Source organism: Agelaius phoeniceus, chromosome 27 (genome assembly GCF_051311805.1).
Source record: "Agelaius phoeniceus isolate bAgePho1 chromosome 27, bAgePho1.hap1, whole genome shotgun sequence".
NCBI classification, from domain to species: Eukaryota; Metazoa; Chordata; class Aves; order Passeriformes; family Icteridae; genus Agelaius; species Agelaius phoeniceus.
This window is the reverse complement of record NC_135291.1, coordinates 498,461-510,346: the sequence shown is the minus strand read 5'-3', so window position 1 is coordinate 510,346 and position 11,886 is coordinate 498,461. Positions and strand designations below refer to the sequence as shown.

General features: G+C 50.1%; 1 protein-coding gene across 1 annotated transcript in view; it reads left to right on the top strand.

Annotated features, from left to right (window-relative positions):
* LOC143695859 (uncharacterized) overlaps positions 1–5,993 on the top strand; it is a 6,803-nt gene extending 810 nt beyond the window's left edge. The window contains exons 2-4 of the mRNA XM_077191064.1: positions 2,612–2,743; positions 4,134–4,277; positions 5,495–5,993. Of these exons, the coding sequence (XP_077047179.1) occupies positions 2,612–2,743; positions 4,134–4,277; positions 5,495–5,698 (480 nt within the window). The 3' untranslated portion in view covers positions 5,699–5,993. The remainder of the gene's footprint in view (positions 1–2,611; positions 2,744–4,133; positions 4,278–5,494) is intronic.
* Positions 5,994–11,886: the final 5,893 nt, after the last annotated feature.

Sequence of the window (11,886 nt, the reverse complement as noted above, 5' to 3'; positions counted from 1 at the left end):
TCCCCAAAATCCCCCCCAGATCTCCCCAGGACCCCCCAAATTCCCCCAAATCCCCCCTCAAATCCCCCCAAATCTCCCCCAAATTCCCCAAATTTCCCCCCAAATTTCCCCCCAAAATCCCTGAAATTTCCCCCCAAATTCCCCCAAAATCCCCCAAATCTCCCCAAAATCCCTCCAAACCTCCCCAGGACCCCCCAAAATCCCCAAAATCCCCCAAATTCCCCCCTAACCTCCCCAGGACCCCCCCAAACTCCCCAAAATCTCCCAAATCCCCCCCAAAATCCCTTCAAATCTCCCCCAAAATTCCCCAAATCTCCCTCAAATCCCCCCCCAAAATTCCCCCAAAATCCCCCAAATCTCCCCCAAATTTCCCCAAATCCCCCAACCCCCCCCAAAATCCCTCCCCAAATCCCCCCAAAATCTCCCCCAAAATCCCCGAAATTTCCCCCCAAATCCCCCCCAAATCGCCCCCCAAAATCTCCCTCAAATCCCAAGAAAATCCCCCCTAAATCTCCCCAAAATCCCCAAAATTTCCCCCTAAATGCCCAAATCCCCCCAAAATCCCCCAAATCTCCCCCAAAAATCCCCAAAATTTCCCCAAAATTCCCCCCAACACCTCCCCAGGACCCCCAAATCCCCCCAAACCCCCCCAAAATGCCCCCAAATCCCCCCAAATCTCCCCAAAAATTCCCCCCAAATCCCCCCCAATCCCCCCCCAAAATCCCTCCAAATCTCCCCCAAATTTCCCCCAAAATCCCCCAAATCTCCCCCAAAATCCCCCCCAAAATCCCCCAAATCTCCCCCAAAATCCCCCCCAAAATCCCCCAACCCCCCCCAAATTCCCCCCAAAATCCCCCAATTCCCCCCCACAATCCCCAAATCCCCCCAAAAGTCCCCCCAAAATTCCCCAAATTCACCCCCAAACCCCCCCCAAAATCCCCAAATTTCCCCCCAAACCCCCCCAAAATCTGCAAATTTCCCCCCCAAAATTCCCAAATTTCCCCCCAAAATCCCCAATTTCCCCAAATTTTCCCAATTTTCCCCCCAGGGCCGCCCCCGCTCAGGGCCCAGGGCCCCTCCCCCCCCCAGCGGCTCCGGGCGGCCCCGATCCAGCCCCGCCCCCCCCCGGGCCCCCCAAAATCCCCCCAAACCTCCCCAGGATCCCCCAAAATCCCCCAAATCCCCCCAAAATCCCCAAAACCCCTGAAAAATCCACCCCAAATTCCCCCCAAAATTCCCGAAATCCCCCCCAAACCCCCCAAAATCCCCAAATTTCCCCCGTAAAATCCCCCAAATCTCCCCCAAAATCCCTCCCCAAATCCCCCTAAAATCCCCCCAAACCTCCCAAAATCCTCCAAATCCCCCCCAAATCCCCCCGAAATCTCCCCTAAAATCCCTCCCCAAATCCCCCAAAATTCCCTCCAAACCCCCCCAAAATCCCCCAAATCCCCCCCAAATCCCCCCGAAATCTCCCCTAAAATCCCCCCCCCAAAATCCCCAAATTCCCCCCAAATCCCCCCAGACCTCCCAGGACACCCCAAAATCCCCCAGACACCCCAAAATCCCCAAAACCCCTGAAAAATCCCCCCAAAATTCCCCCCAAAATCCCCCTCAAACCTCCCCAAAATCCCCCCCAAATCCCCCCCAAACCCCCCCCCAATCCCCCCCAAAATCCCCCAAATCTCCCCCAAAATCCCCCCCCAAAATCCCTCAACCCCCCCCAAATCCCCCCCAAAATCCCCAAATTCCCCCAAAAATCCCCCAATTCCCCCCACAATCCCCAAAAGTCCCCCCAAACTTCCCCAAATTCACCCCCAAACCCCCCCCCAAAATCCCCAAATTTCCCCCCAAAATCCCCAAATCTCCCCCTAAAATCCCCAAAATCCCCAAATTTCCCCCCCAAATCCTCCAAAATCCCAAATTTCCCCCTAAAATTCCCCCCAAAATCCCCCAAAATCCCCACCTAACCTCCCCAAATTTCCCCCAAAATCCCTAAAATTTCCCCCCCACAGCCCCCAAATCCCCCAAATTTCCCCCAAATTTTCCCCAAACCCCCCCAAAATCCCCCCCAAATCCCCCCAAACCTCCCCAGGACCCCCCAAAATCCCCAAAACCCCTGAAAAATCCACCCCAAATTCCCCCCAAAATCCCCCAAAATCCCCCCCAAATCCCCCAGATCCCCCAAAATCCCCCAAACTCCCCCAAATCCCCCCCCAAATCCCCAAAAAATCCCCCCCAAATCCCCCCCAAAATCCCCAAATTCCCCCCAAATCTTCCCCAATTCCCCCCCACAATCCCCAAATGCCCCCAAAAGTCCCCCCAAAATCCCCAAATCCCCCCCAAATCCCCCCCAAAATCCCCAAATTTTCCCCCCAAAATCCCCAAATCTCCCCCCAAAATCCCCAAAATCCCACATTTTCCCCAAAATCCCCAAATCTCCCCCTAAAATCCCCAAAATCCCCAAATTTTCCCCCCAAATCCCCCCCAAAATCCCCTCCAAATCCCCCCAAATTTCCCCCAAACCCCCCCAAAATCCCCAAATTTCCCCCCAAACCCCCCCCAAATCCCAAATTTACCCCCAAAATCCCCAAATCTCCCCAATTCTCCCCAGGGCCGCCCCCGCTCAGGGCCCAGGGCCCCTCCCCCCCCCAGCGGCTCCGGGGGGCCCCGATCCAGCCCCGCCCCCCTCCGGGCCCCCCAAAACCCCTCGGGGCGGAGCCCCCCGGGAACGGGGCCCTCACAGGTGGGAACGGGGGGGATTTGGGGGAATTTGGGGGTTTTGGGGGAATTTGGGGGAAATTTGGGGGGGATTTGGGGGAGTTTGGGGGGGATTTTGGGGGTTTTGGGGGAGATTTTTGGGGTTTTGGGAGCGATTTTGGGGAGATTTGGGGGAAATTTGGGGGTTTTGGGGGAGATTTTGAGGGGATTTTGAGGGGGACTTGGGGGGGATTTTGGGGAATTTGGGGGAAATTTGGGGGGATTTGGGGGGCGATTTTGGGGAGATTTTGGGATTTTGGGGGGGATTTGGGGGAGTTTTGGGGGCATTTTGGGGGGAGTTCTGGGAGAATTTGGGGGAGTCTTGGGGGATTTGGGGAAAAATTTGGAGGATTTGGGGGGAAATTTGGGGTTTTGGGGAAATTTGGGGGAAATTTGGGGGATTTTGGGGGGCATTTTGGGAAGTTTGGGGGAAATTCGGGGGTTTTGGGGGGGAGTTTGGGGGGGGATTTGGGGGAAATTTGGGGGATTTGGGGGGATTTTGGGGGGGAATTTCGGGGCAGTTTGGGGGGGATTTGGGGGGAATTTGGGGATTTTGGGGAAATTTGGGGGGGATTTGGGGGAGTTTTGGGGATTTTGGGGGGGTTTGGGGGATTTTGGGGAGGTTGGGAGGGGTTTTGGAGGGATTTAGGGGGGAATTCAGTGGGGAGATTTTGGGGGGGATTTGGGGGAAATTTTGGGGGAGTTTGGGGGGAAATTTTGGGATTTTGGGGAGGTTGGGAGGGGATTTGGGAGTTTTGGGGAGATTTTTGGGGGGATTTGGGGGGAATTTTGGAAAGTTGAGAGGGATTTTGGGGGGAATTTGGGGGATTTTGGGAGGATTTTTGGGGGAGTTTGGTGAGGATTTGGGGGGATTTTGGGGTGGCTTTTGGGAGGTTTGGGGTGGATTTTGGGGTGGATTTTGGGGTGGATTTTTCGGGAATTTTTGGGGGTTTTTGAGCAGGAATTTTGGGGTTTCCTGGGAGGATTTTTGGGGATTGTATTGGGGTGGATTTTGGGTTGAATTTGGGGTATTTTGGTGCATTTCCAGTGCCCTGCACGCTGCTGCTCTCCCACATTTTGAGGTGGTTTTTGGGGTGGATTTTTCGGAAATTTTTGGGGTTTTTTGGGACGATTTTGGGGTGGATTTTGGGTTGATTTCAGGTGATTTTGGGTTCATTTCAGGTGATTTTTGGGGTGGATTTTGGGGTTGATTTTGGGTTGATTTCAGGTGATTTTTGGGGTGGATTTTTCAGGAATTTTTGGGGTTTTTTGAACAGGAATTTTTGGGTTTTTTTGGGGATGGTTTTGGGATGGTTTTGGGGAGGATTTAGGGGTTAATTTTGGGTTGAATTTGGGGTATTTTGGTGCATTTCCAGTGCCCTGCACGCTGCTGCTCTCCCCGGCCGAGCTGCTCCTCCCGGGGGGGCTCCTGTGCCTGCCCCACCCCCCCCCGGCACCCCCCAAAACCATCGCCCCCTGGCCCCGCCCCCGCCACGCCCACGGCCACGCCCACGGCGGATGTGAGTGACCCCGGAGTGACCCCGGAGTGACCCCTGAGTGACCCTGAATGACCCTGAGTGACCCCTGAGTGACCCTGAGTGACCCTGAGTGACCCTGAATGACCCTGAGTGACCCCTGAGTGACCCTAAATGACCCCTGAGTGACCCTGAATGACCCCTGAGTGACCCCTGACCCAACCTGCACCCACCTGAACTCACCTGTGCCCACCTGTGTGGACCCACCTGAACCCCCTGCACCCACTCTGCACCCATCTGTGCCCACCTGCACCCACCTGTGTGGACCCACCTGCACCCACCTGCACCGAACTGACCCCACCTGCACCCACCTGAACTCACCTGTGGACCCACCTGAACCAACCTCACCCCACCTGCACCCACCTGTGCCCACCTGGACCCATCTGGACCCACCTGCACCCACCTGTGTGCACCCACCTGAACTCACCTGTGTGCACCCACCTATGTGGACCCATCTGCACCCACCTGAGCCCCCTTATCCCCACCTGAACCCTCCTGCACCCCACCTGCACCCACCTGAACCTACGTGAACTCACCTGTGTGCACCCACCTGAACCCACCTGTGTGCACCCACCTGTGCCCCCCTATCCCCACCTGCACCCACCTGTGTGGATTCACCTGAACCCTCCTGCACCCATCTGAACCTACCTGAACTCACCTGTGTGGACCCACCTGCACCCACCTGACCCCACCTGCACCCACCTGCACCCACCTGAGCCCCTTATCCCCACCTGCACCCACCTGCGCCCACCTGCACCCACCTGTGTGGACCCACCTGGACCCAACTGACCCCACCTGCACCCACCTATGCTCACCTGAACCCACCTGCACCCACCTGTGTGCACCCACCTGAACTCACCTGGACCCACCTGACCCCACCTGTACCCACCTGCACCCACCTCACCCCACTTGCACCCACCTGTGTGGATTCACCTGAACCCACCTGCACCCATCTGAACCTACCTGAACTCACCTGTGTGCACCCACCTGCACCCACTTGTGCCCCCCTGTGTGCACCCACCTGCACCCACCTGAGCCCCCTTATCCCCACCTGAACCCTCCTGCACCCACCTGCACGCACCTGCACCCACCTGTGTGGACCCACTTGGACCCACCTGACCCCACCTGCACCCACCTGTACCCACCTGACCCCACCTGCACCCACCTGCGCCCACCTGCACCCACCTTTACCCCCCGTGCAGGTGCGGGCGCTGCGGCGGCAGCAGCGAATGCTCAAGAACCGCGAATCCGCCAGCGCCTCCCGGCGGCGGCGCAAGGAATACCTGGAACACCTGGAGAGGAGCCTGAGGCGCGCCCTGGCCGACAACGAGCGGCTGAGGAGGGACAACGGCGCCCTCAGGAGGAGACTGCAGGAACTGCAGGTGAGGGACACCTGGGACAGGTGAGATACACACAGGATACACACGGGATACACCTGGGATGGGTGAGATACACATGGGATACACCTGGGTTACACCTGGAACACCTGGAGAGGAGCCTGAGGCGCGCCCTGGCCGACAACGAGCGGCTGAGGAGGGACAACGGCGCCCTCAGGAGGAGACTGCAGGAACTGCAGGTGAGAGACACCTGGGATAGGTGAGATACACACGGGTTACACCTGGGATAGGGGAGATAGAGGGACAACGGCGCCCTCAGGAGGAGACTGCAGGAACTGCAGGTGAGAATGGGGGAGATACACACGGGACAGGTGAGATACACCTGGGATACACCTGGGATACACACGGGATACACCTGAGATACACATGGGATACACCTGGGATGGGTGAGATACACACAGGATACACCTGGGATACACCTGGGATGGGTGAGATACACACAGGATACACCTGAGATACACCTGGGTTACACATGGGATATACCTGAGATACAGGGACAACGGCGCCCTCAGGAGGAGACTGCAGGAACTGCAGGTGAGGGACACCTGGGACAGGTGAGATACACACAGGATACACACGGGATACACCTGGGACACACCTGGGTTACACACGGGTTACACTGGAACACCTGGAGAGGAGCCTGAGGCGCGCCCTGGCCGACAACGAGCGGCTGAGGAGGGACAACGGCGCCCTCAGGAGGAGACTGCAGGAACTGCAGGTGAGAGACACCTGGGATACACACGGGTTACACACGGGATACACCTGGGACAGGGACAACGGCACCCTCAGGAGGAGGCTGCAGGAACTGCAGGTGAGAATGGGGAGATACACACAGGATACACCTGGGATACACACGGGACAGGGACAACGGTGCCCTCAGGAGAAGACTGCAGGAACTGCAGGTGAGAGACACCTGAAATACACCTGGGACAGGGGAGATACACCTGGGATACACCTGGGTTACACCTGGGATACACCTGGGTTACACCTGAGGGCATTGGGAACACACCTGGGTTACACCTGGGTTTACACCTGGGCACACCTGAGATACACCTGGGATACACCTGGGATACTCACAGGTTACACCTGGGTTACACCTGGGCACACCTGGGATACACCTGAGATACACCTGGGGGGCATTGGGAACACACCTGGGATACACCTGGGACACACCTGAGATACTCACAGGTTACACCTGGGTTACACCTGGGTTACACCTGGGGGCATTGGGAACACACCTGGGTACACCTGGGATACACCTGAGATACACCTGGGTTACACCTGGGATACTCACAGGTTACACCTGGGATACACCTGGGATACACCTGGGATACACCTGGGATACACCTGGGATACACCTGGGTTACTCACAGGTTACACCTGGGACACACCTGGGATACTCACAGGTTACACCTGGGATACACCTGGGACACACCTGGGACACACCTGGGATACACCTGGGGGCATTGGGAACACACCTGGGTACACCTGGGATACACCTGGGATACTCACAGGTTACACCTGGGACACACCTGGGTTACACCTGGGATACACCTGGGACACACCTGAGTTACACCTGGGACACACCTGGGATACTCACAGGTTACACCTGGGATACTCACAGGTTACACCTGGGTTACACCTGGGACACACCTGGGTTACACCTGGGATACACCTGGGATACACCTGGGATACTCACAGGTTACACCTGGGTTACACCTGGGGCTCCCTGTGCTCCCCTTTGCCTCCCCTGACCCCTCCCCCCCCCCCCCCGTTTTTTTTGGCCCCCCCCAGGGCCCCCCGCCCCCTCCCCCCAGTGAAGCTGGCGTGTCTGGGGGCGCTGCTGCTGCTCACCTGGTACCTGGCACCGCTCAGGTGAGCACAAAACACCCCAAAAATGTCCCCAAAAATATCCCCAAAAATCCCCCCAAGAATCCCCAAAAGTTCCCCAAAAATCCCTGAAAAATTCCAAACAAATTCCAGAAAAATCCCCCAAAAAATCCAGAAAAATCACCCCAAAAATCCCAGAAAAATCCCCCAAAATTGCCCGAAAAATCCCAGAAAAATCCCCCAAAAATTGCCCAAAAAATCCCAGAAAAATCACCCAAAAATCCCAGAAAAATTCCAAAAAAAAATTCGAAAAATATCCCCCAATAATCCCCAAAAAATCCCCCCCCAATAATCCCCAAAAAATCCCCCCCCAATAATCCCCAAAAAATCCCCCCAAAAATCCCAAAAAATCTCCCCAAAATCCCAGAAAAATCCCAGAAAAACCCCAGAAAAAATTGCCCAAAAAATCCCAGAAAATTCCAAACAAATTCCAGAAAAATCACCCAAAAATCCCCAAAAAATTCAAAAAAAATCCCCCAATAATCCCCAAAAAATCCCAGAAAAATTCCAAAAAAATCCCCCCAAAATCCCAGAAAAATCTCCCAGAAAAATCGCCAAAAAATCCCCCCAAGAATCCCCGAAAAATCCCAGAAAAATTGCCCAAAAAATCCCAGAATTCCCCCAAAAATCCCCAAGAAATCCCAGAAAAATCCCCCAAAATCCCCCCAAAATCCCTCAAAAATCCTTCAAAAAACCCAAAAAATCCCCTAAAAATAGCTTAAAAAATAGCTTAAAAAATCCCCAAAAAATCCCCAAAAATCCCCCTTAAAAGTCCCCCCAAAAACTCCTTCAGAAAACCCAGAAAAATTTTAAAAAATCCCCAAAAAATCCCAGAAAAATCTCCGAAAAATCCCCCCAAAAATCCCCAGAATTTCCCCCAATAATCCCCAAAAAATTCCCCTGAAAAATCCCAGAAAAATCCCCCAAAAATCCCCCCAAGAATCCCAGAAAAATCCCCCAAAAATCCCAGAAAAATCCCAAAAAAATCCCTGAAAAATCACCCAAAAAATCCAGAAAAATTCCAAAAAAATTCGAAAAATATCCCCCAATAATCCCCCAAAAATCCCCCATAGATCCCAGAAAAATTCCAAAAAAATCCCAGAAAAATCACCCAAAAATCCCAGAAAAATTCCAAAAAAATTCAAAAAAATGCCCAAAAAATCCCAGAAAAATCTCCCAGAAAAATCACCAAAAAATCCCCCCAAGAATGCCCGAAAAAATCCCAGAAAAATTGCCCAAAAAATCCCAGAAATCCCCCCCAAAAATCCCCCCAAATATCCCTCAAAAATCCTTCCAAAAACCCAAATAATGCCCTAAAAATACCTTAAAAAATCCCAAAAAATCCCCCTTAAAAATCCCCTAAAAATACCTTTAAAAATCCCAGAAAAATAAAAAAAAAACCCCAAAAAATTCCAGAAAAATCTCCGAAAAATCCCCCCCAAAAATCCCCAAAAAATTCCCCTGAAAAATCCCAGAAAAATCCCCCCAAAATCCCAGAAAAGTCCCCCAAAAATCCCAGAAAAATCCCTGAAAAATTCCAAACAAATTCCAGAAAAATCCCCCAAAAATCCCCAAAAAATAAAAAAAAAAATCCCCCAAAAATCCCAGAAAAATCCCCAGAAAAATCCCCAGAACTGCCCCCAACAATCCCCAAAAAATTCCCCCTCAAAAATCCCCCAAAAATCCCATAAAAATTCCAGAAAAATCGCCCAAAAATCCCAGAAAATCCCCTCAAAAATCCCCAGAATTTCCCCCAAAAATCCCATAAAAATTCCAAAAAAATCCCAGAAAATTTAAAAAAAAACCACGAAAAATACCCAAAGAATCGCCAAAAAACCCCCAAAAATTATCAAAAAAATTCCCAAAAAAATCCATAAAAAATCCCCAAAAAATCTTCCAAAAATCCCAGAAAAATCTTAAAAAACCACCAAAAAATCCACAAAAAATCGCCAAAAAAACCCTTAAAAAACCCCAAAAAATCCCCATGAAAATCCCCAAAAAATCTCCCAAAAAACCCAGAATAATTTAAAAAACCCCCACAAAAAATACACAAAAAACTCCAAAAAAACCCTTTAAAAATTCCCAAAAAACCCATAAAAATCCCCAAAAAATCCCCAAAAAACCCAGAATAATTAAAAAAAAACGCCACAAAAAATACACAAACAATCCCCCAAAAAACCCCAAAAATTATCCAAAAAATCCCCATAAAAATCCCAGAAAAATTTAAAACACCCGCAAAAAATACACAAAAAATTCCCAAAAAAACCCCAAAAATTATCAAAAAAACCCCCCAAAAACCCCATAAAAATCCCCCAAAAATCTCCCCAAAATCCCAGAAAAATTTAAAAAACCACCAAAAAATCCACAAAAAATCTCCAAAACCCCCCAAAAATTATCAAAAAAAATCCCCAAAAAATCTCCCAAAAATCCCAGAAAAATCTTTAAAAAATCCACAAAAAATCCACAAAAAATCGCCAAAAAGACCTTAAAAATTCCCAAAAAATCCCCATAAAAATCCCCAAAAAATCCATTAAAAACCCATTAAAAACTCTCCGAAAATCAAATTAAAAACGTCCAAAATGTCCCCAAAAACCCCAAATTTTCTCTTTTTTTTTTTTGCAGTTTTGCTCCAGGCCCCGCCCCTGCCCCTCCCCCACGGGGGGGGGCGGCGCCTCCTGGGGGCGGGGCCGGAGCCGAGGCCCCTCCCCCCCCCACCTCGGGGACCCCCCCGGGATTTGGGGACCCCCCCCGGAGCCGGGGCCCCGCCCCCGCGGCCCCTTCAGGTAAGGAGACCCAAAAATGCCCCAAAAATGCCCCAAAAATTCAAAAAAATTGCCTCAAAAATTCAAAAAAATTCCCCCAAAAATTCAAAAAAAAAATCCCCAAAAATTCCAAAAAATTCCCCAAAATTTCCCCCCAAAATGTCTCAAAATTATTCCAAAATTTCACCCAAAATTTCCAGAAAATTCCCCCAAAATTCCCCCAAAATTGCCTCAAAATTCCCTAAAAGTTTCCCCAAATTTTTCCCCAAAAATGCCCAAATTTCCCCCCAAAATTCCCTAAAATTCCCCCAAAAATTAAAAAAAAAATCCCCAAAAATGCCCAAATTTTCCCAAAAAATTCCAATAAACTTCCACAAAATTGCCGTGAAAATTCCCCCCAAAATGTCTCAAAATTCCCTGAAATTTTCCTCCAAATTTCACCCAAAAATTCCGAAAAAATTCCCCCAAAATGCCCAAATTTCCCCCAAAAATTCCAAAAAATTCCCCGAAATTTCCCCCAAAAATTCCAAAAAATTCCCCAAAATTCCCCCCAAAAAAATTCCCCAAAAATTCCCAAATTTCCCCCAAATATTCCCTCAAATTTCCCCCAAAAATTCCAAAAAATTCCCCAAAAATGCCCAAATTTCCCCCCAAAAATTCCAATAAATTCCCCCAATTTTCCCCCAAAATTGCCTCAAAATTCCCTAAAATTTTCCCCCAAAAAAATCCCAAATTTTGGGACAAATTTTTTGGGTTTTTTTTTGAAAAATCTCCAATTTTTTGAGGAAGAAATTCCCAAATTTTGGGACAAATTTTTGGTTTTTTTTTTTAATTTCCAAATTCTTGGGGACAAATTCTCAAATTTTGGGGAAAATTTTGGATTTTTTGGGGTTGTTTTTTGAAAAATCTCCAATTTTTTGGGGTAAAAATCCTAAATTTTTTACTGAAATTTTAGAATTTTATTTTTAAAAATCTCCAATTTTTTGGGGGGAAAAATCCCAAATTTTTTACTGAATTTTTGGAATTTTATTTTTAAAAATCTCCAATTTTTGGGGGGTAAAAATCCCAAATTTTGGGACAAATTTTTTGATTTATTTTCAAAAATTCTCCAATTTTTGGGGGGAAAAAATCCCAAATTTTGGGACAAATTTTTGTTGTTTTTTTTTTTTAAATTTCCAAATTTTTGGGGACAAAAATCCCAAATTTTGGGGAAAATTTTGGATTTTTTGGGGTTTTTTTTTTTTGGAAAAATTCCCAAATTTTTTTGTGTTTTCTCCTCCCCCCCCCCCAGGAATTCGTCGCTGACCCCGTGGGGCCCCGCCCCCAGCCCTGGCCCCGCCCCCAGCCCTGGCCCCGCCCCCCAGCCCTGGCCCCGCCCCTGGCCCCGCCCCCGGCCACGCCCCCAGCCCCGACTGCCGCAGCTTCAACCGCAGCGAATCCCTGAGGTAGGAACGGGGAATTTTGGAGATTTTTTGGGATATTTTGGGCAATTTTGGGCAATTTTGGGCAATTTTGGGATTTTTCAAAATTTTTTAGGAATTTTGG